The 24,019-nt window shown below is 40.5% G+C and overlaps 5 protein-coding genes across 9 annotated transcripts in view; 2 read left to right on the forward strand and 3 right to left on the reverse strand.

Annotated features, from left to right (window-relative positions):
• Nucleotides 1-2,854: 2,854 nt before the first annotated feature.
• Nucleotides 2,855-12,141, reverse strand: ipmkb (inositol polyphosphate multikinase b). Of its 2 annotated transcripts, XM_057359403.1 has the most exons (7): nucleotides 11,655-12,141; nucleotides 9,380-9,465; nucleotides 9,186-9,282; nucleotides 8,696-8,868; nucleotides 6,066-6,147; nucleotides 5,448-5,987; nucleotides 2,855-5,148 (listed from the first exon to the last, which is right to left on the reverse strand). In XM_057359403.1, exons 1-6 carry the CDS (start codon nucleotides 11,809-11,811, stop codon nucleotides 5,473-5,475), a joined length of 1,110 nt encoding a protein of 369 aa, XP_057215386.1. In that variant the 5' UTR covers nucleotides 11,812-12,141; the 3' UTR covers nucleotides 2,855-5,148; nucleotides 5,448-5,472. The 2 variants fall into 2 exon arrangements, with proteins under 2 accessions (XP_057215386.1, XP_057215385.1); XM_057359402.1 differs by having other exon boundaries at nucleotides 2,856-5,987.
• Nucleotides 12,142-13,321: 1,180 nt separating this feature from the next.
• Nucleotides 13,322-16,660, reverse strand: ube2d1b (ubiquitin-conjugating enzyme E2D 1b). The gene is made up of 7 exons (XM_057359407.1): nucleotides 16,466-16,660; nucleotides 14,897-14,960; nucleotides 14,775-14,806; nucleotides 14,415-14,492; nucleotides 14,234-14,339; nucleotides 14,021-14,114; nucleotides 13,322-13,825 (listed from the first exon to the last, which is right to left on the reverse strand). The coding sequence occupies exons 1-7, from the start codon at nucleotides 16,487-16,489 to the stop codon at nucleotides 13,780-13,782; spliced, it is 444 nt and encodes a 147-aa protein (XP_057215390.1). The 5' UTR covers nucleotides 16,490-16,660; the 3' UTR covers nucleotides 13,322-13,779.
• A 558-nt stretch (nucleotides 16,661-17,218) lies between these two features.
• On the forward strand, nucleotides 17,219-19,621 carry tfam (transcription factor A, mitochondrial). Its single transcript, XM_057359406.1, has 7 exons — nucleotides 17,219-17,454; nucleotides 17,873-18,000; nucleotides 18,107-18,177; nucleotides 18,243-18,392; nucleotides 18,517-18,612; nucleotides 18,856-18,912; nucleotides 18,996-19,621. Exons 1-7 carry the CDS (start codon nucleotides 17,369-17,371, stop codon nucleotides 19,254-19,256), a joined length of 849 nt encoding a protein of 282 aa, XP_057215389.1. The 5' UTR covers nucleotides 17,219-17,368; the 3' UTR covers nucleotides 19,257-19,621.
• Nucleotides 19,622-19,784: 163 nt separating this feature from the next.
• zgc:171971 (uncharacterized protein LOC569690 homolog) lies at nucleotides 19,785-22,528 on the reverse strand. Of its 2 annotated transcripts, XM_057359400.1 has the most exons (9): nucleotides 22,431-22,528; nucleotides 21,780-21,936; nucleotides 21,644-21,690; nucleotides 21,332-21,480; nucleotides 21,124-21,248; nucleotides 20,739-20,841; nucleotides 20,402-20,643; nucleotides 20,114-20,266; nucleotides 19,785-20,022 (listed from the first exon to the last, which is right to left on the reverse strand). In XM_057359400.1, exons 2-9 carry the CDS (start codon nucleotides 21,933-21,935, stop codon nucleotides 19,882-19,884), a joined length of 1,116 nt encoding a protein of 371 aa, XP_057215383.1. In that variant the 5' UTR covers nucleotide 21,936; nucleotides 22,431-22,528; the 3' UTR covers nucleotides 19,785-19,881. The 2 variants fall into 2 exon arrangements, with proteins under 2 accessions (XP_057215383.1, XP_057215384.1); XM_057359401.1 differs by lacking the exon at nucleotides 22,431-22,528 and having other exon boundaries at nucleotides 21,760-21,874.
• Nucleotides 22,529-23,078: 550 nt separating this feature from the next.
• The window catches only part of bicc1b (BicC family RNA binding protein 1b), a 59,063-nt gene continuing 58,122 nt past the window's right edge, over nucleotides 23,079-24,019 (forward strand). For all 3 annotated transcript variants that reach the window (XM_057359386.1, XM_057359388.1, XM_057359387.1), the window contains exon 1: nucleotides 23,079-23,342. In XM_057359386.1, coding sequence (XP_057215369.1) covers nucleotides 23,150-23,342 — 193 coding nt within the window. In that variant the 5' untranslated portion in view covers nucleotides 23,079-23,149. The remainder of the gene's footprint in view (nucleotides 23,343-24,019) is intronic.

Genomic DNA, 24,019 nt, shown 5'->3' on the forward strand with positions numbered 1-24,019 from the left:
AATATTTTGACACAAATAGAATAAACAATGCATAAACCTGGGGCCCGTTCTTCGTACGTCGCTTACTACAGCCAGGATCAAATTAAATCTCCAAGATGATCTAATCCCGCAAATCATGTTCTGGATAATACGGTTCTTTGAATGCACCTGTTGTGTACGATTAGTATATCTGGATTAAATTGTCTGGGATCATTGCACACGCACTGTTTGGAAAGGCAGCATATATCGATAGAAGAACTAGTGATCAGCAGCGCTGCTATTGGCTGGTTGTTACGTCAAAAGACGTAGTTACGTCCATAGATAAAGATGGCCTAGGCTATAAGAAGATTGCCAAGACCCTGAAGCTGAGCTGCAGCACGGTGGCCAAGACCAAACAGCGGTTTAACAGGACAGGTTCCCCTCAGAACAGGCCTCCCCGTGGTCGACCGAAGAGGTTGAGTGCACATGCTCAGCGTCATATCCAGAGGTTGTCTTTGGGAAATAGACGTATGAGTGCTGCCAGCATTGCTGCAGAGGTTGAAGGGGTGGGGGGTCAGCCTGTCAGTGCTCAGACCATACGCCGCACACTGCATCAAATTGGTCTGCATGGCTGTCGTCCCAGAAGGAAGCCTCTTCTAAAGATGATGCACAAGAAAGCCCGCAAACAGTTTGCTGAAGACAAGCAGACTAAGGACATGGATTACTGAACCATGTCCTGTGGTCTGATGAGATCCAGATAAACTCATTTGGTTCAGATGGTGTCAAGCCTGTGTGGCGGCAACCAGGTGAAGAATACAAAGACAAGTGTGTCTTGCCTACAGTCAAACATGGTGGTGGGAGTGTCATGGTCTGGGGCTGCATGAGTGCTGCCGGCACTGGGGAGCTACAGTTCATTGAGGGAACCATGAATGCCAACATGTACTGAGACATACTGAAGCAGAGCAAGATCCCCTCCCTTCAGAGACTGGGCCGCAGGGCAGTATTCCAACATGATAACGACCCCAAAAGAAGCTGAGGGTAAAGATGATGGACTGGCCAAACATGTCTCCAGACCTAAACCCTATTGAGCATCTGTGGGGCATCCTCAAACGGAAGGTGGAGGAGCGCAAGGTCTCTAACATCCACCAGCTCCGTGATGTCGTCATGGAGGAGTGGAAGAGGACTCCAGTGGCAACCTGTGAAGCTCTGGTGAACTCCATGCCCAAGAGGGCCTCTGCCGAGGCGATGTTGGCATCCACGCTTTAGGTGGAAGCGCGGGCCTTTGCGGAGGCTGTCGCTGTGGCGATGCTGGCTTCTGCGTTTGAGATGGGAGCATGGGCCTCTGTGGAGGCGGTCGTTGCGGCGCTGCTGTTTCTACATTTGAGATGGAAACACGGGCCTCTATTGAGGCGTTCGCTGCGGCAATGCTGGCTTCAACGCTTGAGATGGAAGCACGGGCCTCTGCGGAAGCGGTCACTGTGGCGATGCTGGCCTCTGCTGTGAAGTCTGCTGCGGCCAAGAGCAAGATGTGAGCACTGGCCCCTGCGGAGGTGGTCTGGAGCTACGGGTCTTGAGATGAAAGCGCTGGTGCTTGCTGAGGCGAAGGAGGAGTTTGATTTGGGAAATGAGGGTTCGATGGGCTTCCCTGATGAGGGAGCGATCAGACCGGATGTAGCTCTTGAAAGCTTCCGATGACCAGCGGCCGAGTACTTGGATTTGAGACTGAGAGAGGCCTTTTTGAGCGGCTGTGGTTGCTGCACCTATGCGGAAGGAGTGACCGGAAAAGTGGTCTGCTGGGATGCCGTATTGGAGCAGAACGGCTTTAAGGTGCTTTTGGAACCAGAAGCGTGTGGCCAGGCGGTTAGAGTAGTCGACGAAGAGAGGATCTGATGCGGATTTGGTCTGAGGTTTCCTGAAGTGAAGGTAGGCTATAAGATCATGTTTAACACAGTTTTTTTTCTGGGACCCGTTGAGATGTTACTGGAGTAATAAAACAAAGGTCACAAAATTCACAAGAATGTGTAAATTGAATGAGGCTATTAATTACAACAACACATTTCAACACAATATGTGTCACACTTAGTGAGGACACACCCCCAATGCAGACAGTTTGTAAAATAATAAATAACTTTATAGGTAAAACAACACAAAACAGACCAAACTACAGCCAAAATAGCAGACCAAAAGAAAAAAACAGAAGAAAAACACAAAACACTAGACTCAACCTGACTAAACACAGAAACACTAACTGGACTTGCCTTTACCACAGCAGACAAGAGGTGCTGCGTCGTGTCACGTCTGTAGAAACAGAAATCACTTTGACAGTCTGTACTGAGAGACTACCTACTTACTATAGTGTTCAAACAGCACTTTCTATGTGTGTGTTAGTGTAGTGCGAATACATGCTGGATATACAGCATTGTGTCTCAAATGACGCACTATACACTTAAACTATGCACTATATGTACTCAACCGTCTAGTGTATGAATTTGAGAAGGGTAGTATCATCTCACTTTCAATGTAATTGTTACCTGTTTTGCCCAACATGACCTCAATCACTATCATATTGAAGCCAAATCGAACTTTGCTCGTGCAGCAACATGTCCAGTGGCATTCAAAAACTTCAAGTATATATCTTCTTTTTTAGGAAATTTCAATGTGAACAAACTACTCGCATTTATACTAGAAAATTGTGTCTGATAGTACATGTGTGATTTGGGACACAGCCCATCTGTTCACGAGACCTGTATGCACACTGTCATTCATTGGTGATGAAACGGGGTTAGGTCTAATGGTTCCTCAGTCAGGTGTGTTCTTTCATTGGAAATGAGGCCCTGCTCATATTTAAACCGAAATGTATGTATGTGTTCTATAAAATAAAAACCAGCAAACAAAACCTTGAATATTAAGTATAGATTTTTATTAATGAAAGTTTGCCAAATATACACCCAAAACCATCCAGGTAAATATTACGCTTATATATATATATATATTTTTTTTTTCAATAGTAGTAAATCATTGGAGTATGATCAGGGTCAAACACAGGTCAGCGAGCATTAGATCTGTTGATTTTTATGAAAAAAAACTCTTAATATTCCTCTTTCAGAGGCAGACCAATTCTTCTGCCCGGAAACCACTGGCTGACATTTAGAATGTATTTGTAATGTTTATTTATTATGTTGAACCATCTGAATGTAATGGCGCTTGAATTCTAGTTTCTGAATTTTGTCGTTTGGTGTGAAACTGTAACAAAGACAGTGTTTTAAAACAGGCCGTACATTGAGACATCACTGACCCAGGCTCATACATCTCGGCGTATTAAACAGCAAAGCATACAGACACTAAAGAGACACATCCTTCCACATGAGAAAAAACTCCTGCCATTCTACAAACCAAGAGATCTGGTCAAGATGAACAAAGCATCATGAATGTGCAGACTTCATTGATTCAATGGGGGAAACTCCAGTCGTGACACAGGTTCACAAGAGTGCTTTACACACTAACACACAGTAGTTACCCATCAGTATTACAAAAATAAACCGATTAATACAATAAGAGAAAATAACAAACATAGAAATGTACACATCTGATAGTATTTCCACTTCTTTTCAGTGCATAAATAAATTAGAAATTACATTATTATTGAGTTATAACTAATAACTAACTAACATATATATATATATATATACTGTATATATATATATACCGTCTCAATATCTCAATACGTGTCTCTTTCCAGGCAACCGTACAGGCAGAATGTAAACGAGATGCATCCGTTTATTGACTGTGGCTTTAAACAAAAACTACTGTAGTACCCCAGAGTCTGTTTACAGCTTGTGCATTTGGGTGACGTTGACAGGATTCTCGATTTACAATAAAACATTGTTGTGAATGGCAGAAACACTCAAGACTACTCTCTCACAGGCACAAAGGCATATTTTCGTTTCACTTTGGAGCAATGCTTACATGCAAATCTGTCTTCATGGGTACAAACAGAAGCACATCTTCACAGTTTTGTGCTTTTCAACAGAAGATTGTTACTTGTCGTGCTGCGATCGGGGGTCTTACAACATCCATCACAACTGGGGTAAGAAAACAGATTACGCAGACGACAAATAAACGATCAAAAGGAACACTATGTTTACTGACGATGAGACATCAGTACCGAGATGTAAATGAATGATCGCTATACATGTATTTCATTTATACGAGACCATTAGACCATTTGTGTTCAAATATTAAATGCATAATTCACACACAACGTCTACATGTTTTCCAGTCTTTACTCAGTACTGGAAAATATCACAGAGAATAAACTCGCATAGAGGAATTTATAGCTGATTTAATATGTGTATAACTAGAACACGTTACATTTATCATTAAAGATTTTGTTTCGTAAGTTTGTCAGGCATAAAAAAAGGTAAAAGTCCTTGAAAAAGTGTTTCATGAGCATTGAAACCCTGAACAGATGAAACATACCTTGGTTAAATAAAAGAAATCTACTAATAAACATATAAATTAAAAATACAAATATTTAAACGGTTACTGACAAATCAAACAATAAACAGATTAAAATGATCAAAAATCAAATCAAAATGTGTTCATTTCAAGAGTGATTCTAATTTAGTTTCCATCTCTCACATTCTACGGCTTTTTTATCGTTTAATTCAACTCGAATTTGTGCACGCTGCTCTTGTCATTCATATGTCCTGTAATATCTGGACTCAAATCGAACACAGATGTTCAAGAATAGGACTGTATTAATAACACACATCTATAGAAACGGTTGAGCCAAACCCAGATTACCATGAAAGAATTCAGCAGTTTTCTAAATTCAGCAGACTAATCGTTCATGTCAACTATTGTCGTGTATAAAGAGCTACACGAGATCATTTCTTTTAGCTTTTACAGAAAAACCAAAAACACTTTGGATGCTTGAGATAGTAAATAAATAAATGAAGCATTCTTTTAAAAGTCAATATCTATGGAAACTTTGGCAATGTAAACTTACCATGAGGGTCACACAGTCTGAAATATTCACAGGCAGCAATTTCATTTCACTCATATTGCATCAGTAATCACAAAACATCAACATACTTACAAAGATGTAATTCTTCTGGAAACACACGTAAAAAAAATCTGAGATCAAATTCAACAGGTCTGAGAACAGGCGGGTCATTTTGGCAGCATCTAGAATAAAGAAACCTCAGATCTTTAGTCCTCGTTACATTAGATTCCTATTTTCAATCACATTGGTTAAAAAGCGTTAATAAAACTGGACGGCTCTGGATATCTGAGGCTTCGTACGCTCGACTTTGACAGTTTGTGAAGCTGAAATTACAAGAGCATTACAGATTCATTTACCTGAGTAAGATCTACTATACAAAGCCTTTATAAGACTAAAGCACATACAGTATATTAGACAAACACGTTACTGGATTGATAGTGTAGGTAGTGCAGATTAGAGGAAGGGGCTACAAAATTCATACCTTCAACCACCCTAAAAGAGCCCCATCACTCCTCTAGAATCTGACGCAAGACCTTCAGGAGGTTCTTCAGGCCGTAGATGTAACCCTGGTCGTGGCCGTCACTAGGGAAGACGTGTGCAAAGTCAATCATCTTAACCTCCACGTCACCGCCCGTGTCCTGTCCCGCATCCCTCTTTAGCTCCTCCCCTTCCTCTCGTCGACCGCGGTTGCCGTTCGGCAGCTGTGTGGTCGTCCACACGCCGTTATCCTGTTTGGCTTGATAGTGGGTCCGGACGCAACCTTTCTTGTGCAGGGAGAACATGGCGGAGAGGCTCTGAGCGATGTTATTGTTCTGCTCGCAGGCCTTGGGCGTGAGGCGGCCGTCGGAGCGCACGACACCCGGCGAACACGCCCCCTCGTACACGAAGAGCAAAGAGCTGGCGTAAAAGCTGAGCTGACTCTGACCCTCGAACCACTCCAGGATCTTCTGGACTTTGAGGATGCTGCCGGTGACGGCGTCTTTGCGGAGAACGTCGCTGTTGTAGAAGAACTTGGACAAACCTGCGGCACAGAGGCGACGCTGAGTCAAACCAATCGTTCAACAGAAAATGAGAATATGTGAAATGTTTGACATCTCACCTTCTCTGACCGTTTCCTTTCCCAGACCTCTTCCGTAATGCTGGTCATATGTGTCGAAGCTGTCCGAGCCCGTTTTATACACCTTCCAGACAAAACACAAACAAACATTCTTGAGGAGTCTCTTCAGAGGTCTTGCTCTCCCTCTAGAGGACACGTGAGGACATTACAATCAATACAACAAGAAGAAATCAACTTCAAAAGTTAGACTTCTCCAGCATTTGATGGGACAGAACCGCCAGTATCAGACTGTAATGTGTGTCTATTTTGAGAAGGCTATTAAGATTCTTTCTGTATCGCTCAAATCGGCAGAATCATTCTGAGTAATGCTCGTGTTTGTTTCATTCATCTACAGAGATCTGCACGCCTGGGAAAGACAGAGACTCAGAATTTAAACATTGTCTGTCCCCCCTCAATACTTCACAAACTAGACCGCATTGCCTTTCTGTGGCCAACTGATGTCCTAAAGCCTTCAAAATCAATATCCTTTAACACAGCAAAAGGTCAGCCGTTCGTTTTGTGTTTAAACTAAAAGGGAACGTGGGGTAAACAACAGTTGTACACACTTTTGCATTTTCTTACAAATGTTTACAAACAGTAAAGAAACCAGCCAGAAAGAACGACTAATATATGTTAATGCAGAAAAGCAATTCCTCATTTCCCAACCATTTGGCCACCAGTTGACGACGTGATGTACATGATGCTCAGTTTGACAGATTACGCGGTGGCACAAGTGAAGAACGCTCAGACAGCACATATCTCCGTCTCGTATCTCTGACTGCACCATTTCCTCTACGATAATGAAACTGAGTGTTCATGCGAACCTCATCCATCATGAGCTGATGATAAAGACATCAGAGGTCCACCCATGATTCTCAGGAGAGCTGGAAACACTCTACAGCAGGGGTTCCCAAAGTGGGGGTCGGGACTCCCGGGGGGGTCGCAAGATGATTTCCAGAAATCTTTTTTAATAGGAATATTTAATCAATAAGTGTAACAAAATATAAAAAAATATTAGTTAAGTTAAAAATAAAACCCTGCAAATAAAAAGCCATCAGCCTTTGGAATGTCCTCCCTCTGGATCGTGACCCCTGAGGTGATTACGTCAAGCAACCGCATTAGGTTAGGTGCAGCAAGTCCATTTACAGCACCATGTTAAACAGTCCCATGTGCACGCAGATTATTTTTCAGGCTTTAAGTTTAGGATATTCTTATTTGTCGAAATGAAACGTTGGTTAATATCGACCAAAGACAACACAGGGAGGCCAGCGGAGAAGCGCCGCAGTCGAAAAGAGGCACATCCATCCATCAGCACTCCAATCAGTTTGATTAAATTTGACCATCTGTAGCAATAGTTTGGATAGACCTAATAAGTGCAGTCGCGCGCAATATTTGGATACTTTACCCACCTCCGAGGATGGTGGGGGTCTCGAGTCACCTGCACTGTTATTTGGGGGTCGCGGGCTGAAAAGTTTGGGAACCCCTGCTCTAGAGGATGTTTGTGTGTTTGATGGGACAGGACACACTGTGTGATCAACTCATCCTGTCTGAGGACACACACGAGTGAAGACACTTTATAGTGGTTACAGATCTGAAAACAAAAAGGGTTTAAACCCTGCGAGCAGTGTTTGGGTTTTTGAACAGGGTGGAAAGATGATTCAGAAGAGCTGTTAAAGAACGGAACAACCACCTCCAGCCTGACACCACCTGATGACTGCTTCAAATGAAAACACATCACTCCAACAACCAAGGAAATTCTCTTACGTGATTCAACCCCTACACAAGTTTCACGTCACCCTGGCAGATATGAAGAAAGGGTGTAGATGTGCACCTTCATCTCTTCAAGCAGTGTTACTGTTATTATACACAATGTGTTGTGAAATAAACCTAATAGACAATACATGCACATGTCCGTGTGTAAAACTGTGCTGCGTTTCCTCAAAAACTTCCATACATGCGAAAACTTTTGAAGCCGTGCTCATTTGAATTCAATATTTAAACTTAGAGAAGAAACTTTGTTTCATGTCATTTCATGCCGTAAAAACCTTTCTAAGCTCATCACACTGAAAGCATTTTGGCCGTGACATCAAACCTCCCATCTGCATGAGGTCAAGGCTTATCAACGTCTCTTCGAGTAACCTCCAAGTAGGTGGTTGGAAAACTCTATAATATAAAATGTTTCTAAAATCTATTATAGGCACAGATGCTCATATCACATTACCGGCCAGCGTAACCACGTCCCATGCTTCCTATTTATCTGCACCCGTTACACCTGTGAACACGCTTTTCAACAGCACACGCTTTTTCTGGCTTCGACCTCCGACAGCAACACTTCCCATTCATTATCAGTGAAGGTCTTTTTTTGACATACTTCTCTATACGTCTGTGCTGTGTTTTGGCAAGCTGAACGTGGTCGCTCGTAATTCATCAACATTAGAGTGAGGTTAAGAGCAAATTCTCTTGCGTATTTAAATGTGCATATAAATACCAATAATGTACGCCAGGGATGCCCGATCCTGCTCTCGGACACCTGTAAAGTTCAGCTCCTTCCCTAATCAATCACCCTTAATGTCTGCCTTATGAGTGAATGAGACCTGCTGTTCAGACTAGCCCACGTCTGCAGAAACACCTACCCTCATCCCCAGCAGCAGAAAGCCCATCTCCTCCATCAGCGGGTACTTCTTGATCTGCTGATCTCGTTTCTCCTGTGAAGCGAAAGGATCGTAGCTCTTCTGTCCGATCTTCACGTCCATGATACACGGCTTCTGAAACCTGCGCGTCACGTCCTCCAGCTTCAGGTACGAGTCTGTGGTGGACAGCAGACAAGCTTACTAAATCCAAGCCAGATCTCGTTCGTCTTGGGAACACACTCCAGCAGTTCCATCTTTTAGTGTCCCGTTTTATTACCCAGACTTCTAGAAACGCCTGCCAAGCTCACATTTCAAGACCATATATGAACATGCAACATGAATGTACCCTCAAATATCAATGTAATATATAGGTAGTGAAAAAAGAAAACGTTGTATTTTAGGTCAAGTTAATGTGAAATGTACAGCACTAGTTTTTTTTACGGCTGTTTCTCTTGTAATGGTCACTTTTTTTCTCCCAGCTCTCTCACTGTACCTGTGGGAGTGTCAGGTGAGGTCCACGTGCCGTAATATGTTGGCAGGTGCTGTCGGAGGTCTGTGAGACACTGGTCACAGCAGTCTTCTGCATACACCTGGAAGGAAATAGAAAGATGCGTATGTATAAAAACATCATTCAACTGATAAACCAACCTATAAAAACAGAGGTAACCTGTATTGCTAAACACATACCATGCTGTAAAACTGCATCTCTCGCGGTCCTCTCGGTGGAGGCTGCAGCTGTTTTAAGACCGTACCATCAGGATGTTGCAAAATACCTGTGGAAACAAACATCCCATAACCTGCATGGTGATCTACGATGAATTCATCGACATTCAAACAAGATTGAGAACAAATTCATGCGTTACAAATTAGGCAGAACCTTTTTCTAAGAAATTAAAATGTGACAATATGGAATTATTACTGAATCAGACCCGATGTATTTTCTAAATCTACAGATGATTTTACACGACCCAATGAATGAACGCACTGTTCCGTGAAGTTTTCTTTGTTTAAAGCTCACAGAAAAAGCGATCGGGTAGATCACATCTCGGGTTGGCCTATATGACGGTGAGAAGTGGGCTGACGGGATTTAGAGATTACAGTCAGACGGTGACCGTGAAGCTCGAGATTTAGGTCAGACTTCCCCCATCCCTTTAAAACGAGCTGTTTAGAAACTATACAGAAGAGCAGTAAACAAGAGATATTTATGACAAGTGTGAAAGTGTGCGGGAAGAAATTGCTTCCTGGCCATTTATTTAAAAAAGGAAATTATAAAAAGCTTAAATGTATGCATTCATCTTAAGTTTTTAGCCAGTAACGGTGCCTTCAGTATTACCCCAAAATCTAAACGAAAGAACAGAAATTAGATTATGTATTAGGTAGGGCTGTCAAACGATTAATCGTGATTAATCGCATCCAGAATAAAAGTTTGTGTTTATATAATTTATGTCCGTGTACTGAGCATATTCATTTTGTATTTATAAACACATACACATACATAAATATATATATTTAGGAAATATTTAGATGTATTTATTTATATTTACAAATAATTTAAATAATATATAAATGTCTATTCATTTTTATATTTCTCTTAAATATATGCATGTATGTGTTTATAAATACAAAATTAATATGCAAAGTACACAGACACTTTTAATCTGGATGCCATTCATCGTGATTAATCGTTTGACAGCCCTATAGTATTAGGAAAATGAAACTTATTTTGGAACTATTAAAGCCAAAACCAAATGTTAAAATAATGGGAAATTTTATTCTCACAGATGCTGAAGACGTTCATGAATACAATAATGAAATAATTCGTCTAGACAAGAAGTGTAGGGTACGGCAACTACTTTCAAGATGTAGAGATTAAAATCAGGTCCATTGCATTATGCAAAAAGTGACTGCATAAATTCAACACAACATACACATCATTTAAATAACGGAGTTGCTGTCGCTCAAGCAAAAGTCACGGGGTCAATCCAGAGAACACACACATACTGGTTAAATCATGTATAGCTGGAATGCCTTGTAAATCCGTTTGGATAAAAGTGTTTGGTCTGCCATGCATGTGTGTGTGTGTAAATGTGACAGTGGTGTCGGACTCAACTCAACAGCACTATACTGGTGTACAGTGAAGCGATTCATGACGTTCGTGGGCACAGAAAGATCCCATCATATGAAAAGTCAGTAATAAGGGAGTGTGGGTCCAGTTGTCACAAGCGCTCAGTAACAATAAACAGGGTTTCTGTTAATAAATCTCACACCCAACACTCCCAGATCAATTTCTTTCTGGCATACGAAGCAATAGCTTCAAAAATGTTTGTATTTCAATGCGCATTAGAGTTAGCGTTACATGGCCGTAGGAAAGTTAAGACCTGGTTAAAATGATTTAAGACCTAGAACACAATACTTCAGTGAATGTAAGACTTTTTAAAGCCTAAAGTTTTGATTTTGGAATTGAAGACTTTTGTAGACATTTTAAGACCCCGCGGAAACCCTGAATAAGCCTTCGAGTCGATTGCACTAACGCTGGTGGTCTATCACAGTGGTTCCGTGCATTTGTTTTAAAGACTTTAAATACAAAACTACATTAAATTACGAAACTCAACTGTATAACAATTCCTACCCTCTTTTGCAATGCTCTGCTGCTACTTTAATGAATGCTTTCCAAGTTGCTGTAGTTACTGGTTTACATGTTTTTGAAAGTTCATAACTGGTAACGTTAGCTTAATGGGCAGGTTGCCATTGTGACAACTTACTCCATATACTAGTCTGTGACATTTGCTGTCAGTAAAGGCCAATCTACACTTTCTGATGTATGGACAATGACAGTGGAGATGTTATTCGACGGCATTTTACAGACAACAACACTTCAAGTGTGTCGTTATTAGAAACCGACCGTGAGAAATACTGACAGGAGTAAACAGACGACACAAATGACATCTAAACGTGTACTGACCCACTTTATCCACGCCGTATTTGTGTCCGGCCACCTGATGAGAGAGCGGCACGCAGCCGTTCAGGTGCGCGCTCTGCTCGCGCTCCGGTGAACACGCGCCGCGGGTCGGTACCGGACGCGCGACCTCCAGCCTCCCGAGCGCCACGGGTGAGTCCATTATCTGACGGGACGGCTCTTCACTTCAATCGACCACTAGACATTCACATATTGATCGCACACCCTCGACCTCGCGTGCCATCAGTCACGGCGCCCACGCGTGTGAACATATAACCAGAGAGAGAAGCGCATCCCACTTCCTCGCCTCAGAAATGTTTACACTCCACCCTCTGTAATCGGCGCGAGATAGCAGATACACAACGAGGAGGGGACGAAGATCGACGCGATATTCTGGTGGAGTTAGTCATATCCACTCTCGGAGGTCGCACGGGAACACGCAATTCTGCGAACGCTGCGCTGTTTGTTTCCGCCCCGCAAACACTGACGCGCGTCCCCGAGAGGCACGCTGTGTATGACGTCACGACGCACGAATAGCGGAAGGGTCTCGCTTTTCTCGTATTTTAATTCAACTTTTAAATAAGTTGTCAGTTCGGGAAAATGAAAGCTTTATTTATTTATTAGAAAAAATAGGTGTTAGTTGTTTTTTTGCTGTAACTGGCGTGTGTGAGGCGCAATAATTTTACCAACTTCCGGGTTGACAGACGTACAGGCTCTCACTATTTTCTGTAAAATAGCCTTTATTTTATATATGCATATTTTAGACTGTAAATCGTATTATATTGTATTGTCATTGTGTTGAATGTCTGTACTAGAACCTTCCAACACCAAAGAAAATTCCTTGTGTGTGCAAGCACATGGCAATAAAGCTCTTCTGATTCTGAATCCTTGGTGTTTCAAGTCTGACGTCATCACGCAACCTTGTTTTTAGGCCATTTTTTACAATTATGGGTAATTTAGACAGTTAGGGTTGGGGTGTGGGTTAGGGTAAAGGTTTCGTAAGACTTGAAACACCAAGGATTTAGTCAAAACCAACAAGCCACGCCCACGGATCTGACTCGAAACACCAAGGAATCATCATCAATCGTGAAATCTGTTTATAGCGCTGAACGTTCGGTTATTGTGCGATAACACTAAGTGTACTGAACATAAACATCGAGAAAGATAATTTACATAATGATGTAATTTCTACGGAGTCATTTAGAAAAATCCCCGCGGTAACTTATCCTTTAGGGGAATGTCGTGGTAATTATGGCTATATCGGGATCTGTTCACAAGCACGCACACGGAAACGTTGTGTAAATACAAGCGAGAAAACGGAAATTGGCGTCTGGTTCACCAAACAAAATCTGTGACGCTTTTAAAATGCACACACACACACACACACGTTACAATTTAAAAAAGGGCTTTTTTCAGTAGTCATCAGAATAAATAAAAAATCTGGTTCAAATTCATTTATAACAACAGATACATCCAAAACGCAGGAAGCTTTCAAACAGCTCTAAGTTTAAATACATAAATGAAGTTCATCATAAATGCTAAACTTAATTCTGAAACACTGAATCTAAAGGTGAAAGAACTAATAAACCAATGGGTATTTATACACAACTCTAATTCATAAATCTGTCATGTGCTTAAAATAATGGTGAATATAAATATCTGAAACAAGTGCACACTTTTAAACAAATTTTAATGCAAAATAAAAAAACAACAACAAAATAGATCCAGTATAGTTGCTCTTAACTATACAATAAAAATATCTAAAAGAAAATGTAATCAGTTAGATGAGAGATACAATAAAACGGTTTTCAGTTTCTTAATTGCCCTCTTGTGGGGCTAACCGCAGCTGTATAACATCATGCCAATCTTAAATAGGATTTATGAAACAAGAAAACAAAGTGCCCAACACCACTGCGGGGGTGACCAGAATGCACAAAAATCAATAAAACGCTTAATGTCTTTTGTGCAGCGCACAGTCCCCTTCAAAACACTAGGTAAGCTATTATTATTGGTCATTTCAGATGGTAAATGTTAACAGTACAATGTGTTTAATAATATAACCTAATCTTACGGTTTAGATGCTAGAATTTACAGTGATTTTTGACTTTTAAAAAAAATGTCCATTAAGTCTTCACATTGCATACTTCTGGGTCCATTCTCTTGCTAGTCTGTTGTACCTGTGGGAAAAACAAGCAAGGTCATGAGATTAACATGCTCAAGACTTTTCCCTAGTGTAACTACCAGCAATCCTTTAAAATCTGTTGTAAGTGGTCTTTGAGTTAGCAGCGAGTTGCTGTGACTGTTAATGCTAAAGAGAGATTCTGCACTATTCCACATATCAAGGAAGACTTTTTCTCAATGCATGTACTTACTTTTCTTTGTCTGATTTGTAGATGTGTGCTATGTCTGGGACTAAGGGGTCGTCAGGGTTTGGATCACAAAGCAAAGAACATATGGACAAAAGAACTGAGAAAGAGAGGAAAACAAGGATTACAAACACTACATCTCATTTTCTGAAAATGACAAGAAAGAGAATCTAAATGAACACTAAACAGTAGCAAAACTATCATTTCTGATCGCTGTACCTTTTGAAACCGTTAGTGCTGGAGACCACTGTGACCTCAGGATGTCCAGGCAAATACTTCCATTACTGTTAATGTTAGGATGGTAGATTTTTGTTGTAAACGCTACCTGTTAAAAAGAGGGTGTTCTCAAAATGCAATTTAATGACAACACTGCAGGCAAAATGGAAGTGACCCTTAATACCTTTGGTGGCTTGAAGGGATAGTCTGTTGGAAAGTGAATCGTGAGAAAGAAGACCCCTCCTTGGTATGGGCTGTCACTCTATAAATAGAAAAAAATGATAATTTTGCGCTGTTCAACACTGTTCAGTTTTCGTCTAAGCATTTTTAACTTCAGGGGTCCTAGGAAGTCACCAGACAATGCTCATGGTGCTCAATGACATTGTCTTAAACGAAAAGCAGGCATTCACCAGCCACCAGTGTTTACTCCCCAAACAAGTTACTTGTTTTTTAAATGACTCCTAAAAGTTTATTGCAAACATCACCTTTCAAAAGTATTATTAGTCAAAACAAACTTCTGAGAGGCAATGAGGAAAATACTTACAGGTCCCATTATTGTTGCCTGCCAGTGAAACACTAAAAAGAAAGGAAAGAGGAGGTTTATTGAGAATCTAATGAGTCAGATATTATCTGTTGTCATGTAAAACAGACTGACGGTTAACCTACAGTCATCTCCGACAGGTCCAGCAGAGCACTGAGCGGGAGGATCCCTCTGCAGGTCCTGTAGTTCCTAAAATAAATAAATATAGTCACCTTATGTTTAGAAAATTAGGTTTCCAAATGTCTGTATATTCAGTGGCACATAAAAAATATGTGTACATTTATTTATATCATACATAAATGTGCTAGACACATAAGTAACATATATAAATAAATCACATAAAAAAGTATTGTAAGTATATAAAAGAACAATGAAAACAGCACCAGCAAACAAATAAAGCCACAGCAACTGCACTTTGTTTTATTCAAATATTTGTATTATTTTTAAACACCTCCTCCTGAGGTCATTTTAGTATATATTATACATGATCTTTTTTAAGATAATTGGCAACCAGAAAGTTTTTAAATACTTTATTTTAAACTGCTTGTGCATTGTTTTACCAACTAAGCCTAACTTTTTAAAGGTTTGCCTTGAAGAAAAATAAACAGGTCTAAGTATGCAAAGTGACCTCAAATGTCTCCATATCAAAATTAGTTACCTTTGGTAGCATAATTTAGTTTACTACGCTGTTAATAAAGTAATATAATTGAGGCAATTTAAGTAATTCATCAATCCTCTAAACATGGGCTCGTTTTAAAAGAGGTACAAGGTTTGATTACATGTCCTCTGGCAAGGTAAAGGATGTTTGCGATGCGCATCACAGTGTTGCGAAACAGAAACTGCCAAACTGATGGCGTCATTCTGGAGCTTCTGAGAATCCGGTTTTATTGCTTGCTTTGTGTCCAATACAACAGAAACGACACCGCCAATTGGCCATATTCAGAATAAACTAGACCAAATCAACTCTAGCCAAAAGTCACTTGAAACATCAACTGTGAGGTTTTAACAAAGGACACAAAAGTGGTTTGTTGAAGTGAATGAAATGATTTGCTGTGGCTGCTGCTGAAGCTCATGAACAGACTCAGTGTCTTTGTTCAACTCGAGGCCTTCTCGAACCACGAACACACATAATAAAACACCCTACAGCGGGTGTAATATTCTAAATGACTACTTTCAGTACATGCTCTCGGATAAACGTTGAATGTACGAGTTTTGATAGAATAAAATGACTCGTGTATATGATAGTTAGTCCTACAGAAGTACCAGTGTCTGATTGCTAGGCTAGCACACAAACACAACATTGCGGTTAACAATATACAAGCGACTGACGTTGTGATTAAGTCAATGTTACTGGTTGTAAAGGGAACTAAATACAGAATCTTAATTTAAATAGTTACCAGTAAACACCAAAGCGGTTACGGTTAAAAGGAGAAATACTGCTAGTTAGCCCGTTATGCTACATTCCACTCATATCGTCGTCGACATAATAAATCTAAACATTATTTCGATACACTCTAACAAAATGTACAGTAATAAACAAAAAAGTAAACGAATATCATTCTACTAGCTAGAAATATAGATGTCGATTTATACCGTGAAAATCGAAATAAACAGCGTTAGCAGGTTATCAAAAACTTGGCTACCGTTGTCATGCTAAAGGAAATCCTTTGGCAATTTTGAAACAAAGCTTTTACCTTCTGTATTCTCTTTAATGCCATGCTTCCTTACTGTGTGTGGCGCCCCAGATTTACGTGATAATAGTATCTCTGCGATATTATTGCTACGAAAACCTCAGCAATAGTGTGTTTCCCTGAGTTTAAAATCGAGTGTGGGACTGAAAGAGAGACAGCTGTAGCTCAGCGACCTCTCACTTCCGGTACGGAGCTGAGAAAGACAAAACAAAAGTCCTTTTGTAGGGGAAAACAAAATATAATTTTAGCTATTGAGTGGCGTTCTGATAGTAAAGGATACTTGACATTTGAACAAAAAAGTTGTCTGTTTTGTAACAACAATATATAATATTTTGACTTGTCTCAGTCCCTGTAGAATGAAATAAAGTAAATTCAAAAATACAGCTTCGTTGTTATTTAAAAAGGGTGAGTTCGGTTATGTGAAATGTTAAAGATATATTTGAATATTTAATCATGAAATCTTCTAATATGTAATAATTCATATTTTAACATTACTGTAAATTATATTTATATGGGTATAACTAGGGTTATACTATGATGGCTTGTAGTGTTATATTAAAGGTATCAAAGTACTGTCTCGAAAACTCTTTCGTGTGAAATACGTATGCACGGAATCTTAACGTAAATATACATACAAATGGTTTCATAAAAAAAAAAAAACACTTTGTAATAAATACAGTTATGCAGTTTGTCCAAACAATCGTTTGGTGAAAGTACCTCTCTGAATTTTTGAGGGAAATATTTCCCATGATGCCTCGCGCTTAGCTCTGTCTGCAGCGCTGAATGGCGCCTTTAATGTAGGAGACAAGAAAATTCCTCAAGACAACAGTTTATTTCATTAAACTCTCATTCTGTTTTATACAGTAATCACTTGATCGATATTGTTGGGATAGTGACAGCTGGTGCATGATGGCTCCATTCAGTTTAATGTCAGTCGGTGCTAATGTTTTGTTGAAGTCAGTGGGACTGTTCTCGAGCGCGTCTGTTGTGAGGTGAGCAAACTTTAGCTCTAACATTACTCACACGTGTCTTTTCAGAAAAAAAACTTCACATAATTTTGTATAATAAAACTTCACAAGTAACTTCCTGCATTGTCCAAAACTCATGCATGCCTTTATGTAACGTTACATCGTTTACAATGATAATACCATGTTTTTATTCACGTGCTATGTAAAACAGCTTATCTTCACCTTTTAACCAGTGACTTTGTCAGGAGAAGGTTTGTTAAAATCATTTTATAGACATTGTACTTAAACAGGGCATTTTCATGGATACACAACATTGCAGCATTAAGCATAATTATTCTCATTTTTACTGCATATGGGTAATGAATGCAAGGCATTGGCAGTGCAGCTCTGGCCCTAGAGTAATACCAGCAGTACAGTATATTTCATTGTTTTGTAATTGTAGGTGTTCACGTGTCCTTCCGGTGATAAAGAGTTTTAGCACCTCAGCCAGGGATCCGCCCAAGAGACCCCTCACAGCATATATGAAATATGTGCAGGACATGCAGCCCACCTTCATCATTCAAAACCCAGGTATTCCGATCACTGAAGCTGCTGGCGTTTGCAATGTTACCTTGCATTTCTGTTTATAAAAAGAAAAATACTTTTTAACCTCGATAATGAACTTTTTTAAATTCAGGAATAAAAAATGTGGATATTGTCCGAAAGATAGCACAGCAGTGGAGAGGCCTCACTCCTGAACAGAAGCAGGTACGTGTGAGTTTGATGAGTTTGTGTATGAACAGACGTGTGTCATTAATTCGGTGTACCTGCAGCCGTTTCAGGAAGTGTCTTTGGCAGCTAGAGAGCAGTACAAGCTTGTTCTGCAGGAATACAAAGCCCAGCTCACCCCTGCACAGTCTGCTGCTATCGCAGAGGAGAGAAAACAGAAGCTCGCCAAACGAAAAGCCATCAGGAAAAAGAAGGCGAGTGTCACTCACATTCAGTCACGTACTAGTGTGCGAGAACACTACCGTTTTTTTCTTAAACACATGAATAATTCTATAGGAACCGCTGCTTTATGGTGAAGGAATATTGTTTTAACTCTAGGAGCTGAATACTCTTGGCAAGCCCAAACGGCCTCGGAGTGGATTCAACATCTTTATGGCGGAGCACTTTGAGGAAGCCGGAGGAGCTACTATGCAGGTGAAGAAATAAGAGATCATTTTTGCCATTTCATTTAGTGAAGCAATGTCACAGAAAAATCAAGCCACGTTCTTTAAAATTCCCAGGGTAATGGCTAACCTGGAAATATCATTAAAAAGTCATAGAAGTATGACTAGCATGAATAATCTCAATAATTTCAAGATATGCTCTCAAGCTCTTTGTAATTTTCACACAATATGATTTGGTTGCAACAAGTGTGTTGAATGTCATTTCTCCTCGCAGGGAAAGATGAAATCACTGACAGATGACTGGAAAAGGCTCAACATGACACAGAAACAAGTGAGTTTCACCTGAACAGCCTTGATCTTCCCTTTCAGATGAGCATCAGTATGCTGTATCTCACCCCACTGCTTCTTTCTCAGATTTACACACAGCTGGCAGAAGATGACAAAGTCCGTTACAAAAACGAAATGAAATCGTGGGAGGAGCACATGACGGAGATCGGAAGAGAAGATCTTGTTCGCAGAAAGGAGAGGAGATCCCTGAAAGCCACAGCCACCAAGGACAGAAAGAAACCCAGTGTCACAGTGTTGAAGGCAAAAGCCATGAAAAAGAAAACCTCTGTGAAGAAGACTGATGCAGGAACAGCTGCCAAAAAGACTGTGAAGAGCACCAAGAAGTGAGGTGTGTGTTTGTGTGTGTTGTATAAAGGCCAGTTCCGTCCTGAATAAAGACGCTCTTCTTTCCATTAAAGCACTTCTAGTGTTTCAAGCTTGAAGGTTTTAGGAGGTCCCCGTAATTTCAATAAACCGTTTTCTCGCAGCTTTAAAGTACAGTATTATGTTCAGGATATTTTAGATCCCGAGTAACTGTGACTGCTTATGTAGTGTCATGCTGCTTTCTGAAGTCTGTTTCTTAACATGCATCAGTTTTGCTTTTTGTCTCCCACAGTGAGTTGTGTACCATGCTTTCCAAATAGAAAACAGCAGCTTTTGTATGATGTCTTTACTTGCAAAATAAACATTTACATTTTCTATAAACACAACAGGAAGTATTTACAACAGCTTTTTTTCTCCACAATGGTTACATTTCTTGAAGACCACATGAAATTGTTTAAGGAGAGTAGATTTTTTTCCCTTTCTTTTAAACGGGACGTTTTGTTTGGACTTGAACTGAAGCCTATAGGCTCATTTTTAAATAAAAGCAACAAACCATGAGTTGCTACTTGCGAGCTCAGTAAACAAAAGCTCATATAAAAAACATGACATTATTTACAATATTATGCGAAATATTATTTGGGGAATAAATTCAGGACTTTGTGTGCGAACTGGGTTTGACCTCTTGCAGTAAGGTTTCAAAATCAGGTGAGCACACCAGCTTGTGCGTGACGTTTCCCAGCACGGTCATGTCTCCAGTGCGCCCCTCAGACAGCCGCACACACACCAGTTGCTGCAGATGCAAACGTCATCAGCTTTTTTTATTGTAAACGACATTTATGCTATTCATTAAAAAACATCCGGTTTATGACCTGCTGACTCACCTGTAGGAAAGTGAAGGCGGCTCCCTCAGAGACATCTAATGTTACATTTCCCATGAGCAGCTGAACTTTACCGGACCTTCTTATTTGTAGTTTTCCAATCAGACCCTCGGAGAAGTCAGACAAAACATGCACATTGGTCTTTTCAGTCTGATCCTGAGAAATGAAGACGTCACAGCATTAAAAACAGTCACGAGAACACTGATACTGATAGTAAACTGTAAATGTAGTTTGCTTCCAAGTAACAGGTACATCTGTGAAATCTCAGTACGCAGTATTAACATATCCTACTTTAACATGCGGCGAGCGTTTGTCTGCGGGCTTGACGACTTCGTTTCTCTTCTTTTCTGGGCTGCTGCTGTTTTTCGGCTGACCTGGTATGACATCAGGAAGCTGAATGAACAGCAGCTCTTCCCTCTCTGAAACACAAAGCTGCTCAAATAGTTCTCGAACCGTTGGCTGCTGTGGGGACACAGACGCACCTCTCGCTGTTCTGGACGGTTTCAGGACGTCGGGTGTTGTCTCTTCTTTAACTGCAAAAACCACAATGTCTTGGATTCAGTGCTTCGATTAGAATAAATGGCATACGAACTAACCTCCTAAACCCACTGCAAACACAGTCACTTACACGTATTAGCTGCGTCTGTGGACAAAAAGTTGCACGCCTGATGGAGTGGAAGCCTTATTGGTCTCTGCGTTGGGTCGCTTTTTAACCCGGGATCATCCAAAAACTTCATTAAACCGAGAAAAAAAGCAGTTTAAATGCAAATTCCCATGATAAAAGCAGTTTTCTTTTTTATTTCCAATTGAAACACATGCAATGGCTCAGCCCTTATTTTAATGTCTGTTTATACTTTTAATTTGTCACTCATGCTAAGATTTTCTACCTGCCATTTCTAAATCAGCTGGAATCAAAAGAACGAGTCTTCAATATTTATTTTCCTGTGTTTCTCTCTGGAGGAGTTCTACAATAATATCCACTTTTACAGGGTCAATTTGTTATTGTGACTTACATCATCTCGTTGGAGTTTTTGTAAAATTTCATCATCATCATCTTTAGTATTGACCTTCTCCTTATTAAAGCACTTGGTGACTAGTGCAGGATCACAGTTGCTCGGGTTCGAGCCCCCCCAATTACCTGCAGGTGAGGAACCAGAGGCGAGTCAGATGTAATTCTTTCTGATTGTTTCTCTTTCTTGAGTCAGTGATGTGTAAACGTACCCGGTTTTCTGTAGGTGTCTGCAGGACCCTGTTCAAATATAGAGTGAGACTGAATCGTCTGGGGTTTTTCCCGTCTTCGTCTTTCTCTCTGTCTGTCCTCTCTGTCTCTTCTCTCCTTCTTCGGTGCAGTGTGGGTCTCCTCCTGTAACCTCCAGAAAGACAAGAGTTACAGGTGAGTTTGCTGGCATTAATCCAAATCATTTCAACGCACTTTTTATGTGCTCAGTGAGTTTTCTAAAGACATTAGATCAGTCTCCCAACCAACCTGAAAACACAAGAGATACAAATAAAATGTGCTTCTAGAATACTTACTCGTCTTTAGTTTTGCGCACAGAGTTAACGTTTGGTACGAAGGTTTTCTGTAGAGGGAAAAGAATTGGTGAGTCAATTACAGGTCCATTGAAATGACATATGATATATAAACTGACCATGAGCTGTATAATTCAACCTTCTTATATCCACCCAGGGTGAGATCTCTGGAGCGCAGGGAGGTCAATCTGCCCGGTGGAGGGGGATTCAGTGATATCCGGCCCGGAAGTCCTCTACCCAGAGCAAACGATGATCTGAAACTCAGTTCTGGATCCCCATCACCATGATCAGACATCCTGACAAAAAACAAATCCACATGTTAAAAAAAGACACTAGTCTTTAAACATCACAGCTGTAATGAACAAAAGAATATTGTCAGAAATTCTACTTATTTTAATGTAAACTATAAGCGTCTCTGTTGGTGTGATGTTATTTGGTGCGTAAGAACCGTTAGAACACCATTAAATCCTGACCCAAACACACACCATAAAGGAATTTTGTACTGGTTTTATTGGTAACCATCTGATGTTTCATAATGCCATTTGTCAGGAAAATTGTTGTATTTTTTCAGCAGACATCACAGGCAGCGCACTAATCTGATGGTTAATTATGTGACTACAATACGTTTTCAAACTGAACGGACGCTGCGCGCGCCTCCCTGTTTGTCAACACAGCTAATAAAACTAAGCATTTAACACGACTCGATGCTGCTTACAATGGTTTGGATATTAATACAAAAATGACGCAATACTGTTTGCTGTAGGTATAAAGGAATAGAAAGAATACGTACTTGAAGTTTGTGTAAACGCCTTAAGACGCATCTGTAAGATTAGCCGAGCTAACGGCTACGTGCTCCTGAAGCGTCCGTCACGGGTCACGTGACCGCGCCTCACCGTAAACACCGGTAACATGACAGACTCACGAACCTTTTCGTAAAACACACACCACACGCGCTTTACTGTTATGTGTTTACTGTATGAGAAAGTTAAATTAATATTAAATATATACATTTTACTTTTCATGTGATGTTTTTGGGGTCTCGTTTGTGTATTTAGATGTGCGTATGGGAAATTACCAAGGAAAATTCTTTGTGTGTACATGCACACAAAATTCTTTCTCATGCTACACGACGTCCGACGATACAGTCGAGAACATGTACATTTATAACAATAAATACACATTTGTAACCTATAATAAAAGAATAAAACTGTAACGAAACACACGGTTATGTCTCAAAAGTTAGTATTCTGTCCTATTAAGTTACATACTCGTGCATAGGTTGAGAATGTTGTCTAGGCAGACAGCTCACTAGACAGCTGGGAATGTTGTCTAGTTAGACGACTCAATAGGTTTTGTGACTTACTCGATCATCTTTTGGCTGATGCTGGACTGAGGGCGGCGCTGGTCTCAGTTTCTCCTCCGCTCCGCTCCGGTCAGTTTGAGTAACGGAGAGCCCGCGGTCAGGATGATCTGAGAGCTGCGGAGAATCAGCGGTGCTCTGCGACAGTCATGGCCGCTCAGCGTGAAGCCTTCAGCGGATACTCACAGCAGTCTGACCCGGGCTCGAACAGCGAGCGCAGCGCCGACTCTCCTCTGCCCGGGTCTGAGGATGACTCCACCGGACCCGCCGCGCCGCCGGATCCCGAGTGGACCGAGGAGAGGTTTCGAGTGGACCGCAAAAAGCTGGAGATCATGCTATTAGGTAAAACTCTTATTTTTCAAGAACATTTAACACTTTATCAAGTTTAGGAAACAAAGGAAACACGCAGTTTACTACACAACGAGCACACTTAACAAGTGAATAATTGTCTTGTTGAGTTAAACACAGTTTTAAACAAACTCCAGTTTGTTGTGTTTCTCTTTGTTCTGTGTCCTTCACTTTATTTTTACATGTAGGCTGCAATTCTTTGTTTTCAAAATCCTTTTGCTGTGCGATAGCTGTTTAGACAGATCGTGGTGTGAAAAGATCGAAGTTTAAAAACACTGTAGGATAAAAGAATCTCTATCAGTCCAGGATCAGGCTCCATCACTCAATAACACACGAATGTATCAGAGATGCAGAGAAAACCTCACAGTGCTCGATAAAAGCACAGTTCACAATTTAAAGTCATTCATAGATCACTTTCATTTATGTAAAGATAATTTCAAACAAAACATACAGATTAATGAGTTATTATTAATGGGAGTTATTTGTTTGGTTTCTAACATTTACTGAGATTTATCTTTTGCATGGAAAATATTTGTGATTTAGCCTATAGGGTGCATTTTTACTCTTCTTGTTGAGAAGTGTTGTACATATTTATCCATGTTTTGTCTGTACATGAGTACTACAGTAAGAGTCATGATGGGATGTGTGTGTGTCTTCTGAATGACAACAGG

Source organism: Triplophysa rosa, linkage group LG18 (assembly GCF_024868665.1).
Source record: "Triplophysa rosa linkage group LG18, Trosa_1v2, whole genome shotgun sequence".
Lineage (NCBI taxonomy): Eukaryota > Metazoa > Chordata > Actinopteri > Cypriniformes > Nemacheilidae > Triplophysa > Triplophysa rosa.

Excerpts from the sequence above, each read along its gene's own strand:
- ipmkb (XM_057359403.1), bottom strand. The coding sequence starts at position 11,811 with ATGGACTCACCCGTGGCGCTCGGGAGGCTGGAGGTCGCGCGTCCGGTA. Across the intron at positions 9,466-11,654 it reads ATACGGCGTGGATAAAGTGG|GTATTTTGCAACATCCTGAT; the intron begins GTCAGTACACGT and ends TTGTTTCCACAG. Across the intron at positions 5,988-6,065 it reads AAAGGAAACGGTCAGAGAAG|GTTTGTCCAAGTTCTTCTAC; the intron begins GTGAGATGTCAA and ends TCTGTGCCGCAG.
- ube2d1b (XM_057359407.1), bottom strand. The coding sequence starts at position 16,489 with ATGGCATTAAAGAGAATACAGAAG. Across the intron at positions 14,340-14,414 it reads ATCCCTTCAAGCCACCAAAG|GTAGCGTTTACAACAAAAAT; the intron begins GTATTAAGGGTC and ends TCTTTTTAACAG. Across the intron at positions 14,115-14,233 it reads AGCACTAACGGTTTCAAAAG|TTCTTTTGTCCATATGTTCT; the intron begins GTACAGCGATCA and ends TCTCTTTCTCAG.
- tfam (XM_057359406.1), top strand. The coding sequence starts at position 17,369 with ATGATGGCTCCATTCAGTTTAATGTCAGTCGGTGCTAATGTTTTGTTG. Across the intron at positions 18,001-18,106 it reads CTTCATCATTCAAAACCCAG|GAATAAAAAATGTGGATATT; the intron begins GTATTCCGATCA and ends TTTTAAATTCAG. Across the intron at positions 18,393-18,516 it reads AAGCCATCAGGAAAAAGAAG|GAGCTGAATACTCTTGGCAA; the intron begins GCGAGTGTCACT and ends TTTTAACTCTAG.
- zgc:171971 (XM_057359400.1), bottom strand. The coding sequence starts at position 21,935 with ATGTCTGATCATGGTGATGGGGATCCAGAACTGAGTTTCAGATCATCG. Across the intron at positions 21,691-21,779 it reads CCCTGGGTGGATATAAGAAG|AAAACCTTCGTACCAAACGT; the intron begins GTTGAATTATAC and ends TTCCCTCTACAG. Across the intron at positions 21,249-21,331 it reads AGACACCTACAGAAAACCGG|GTAATTGGGGGGGCTCGAAC; the intron begins GTACGTTTACAC and ends CCTCACCTGCAG.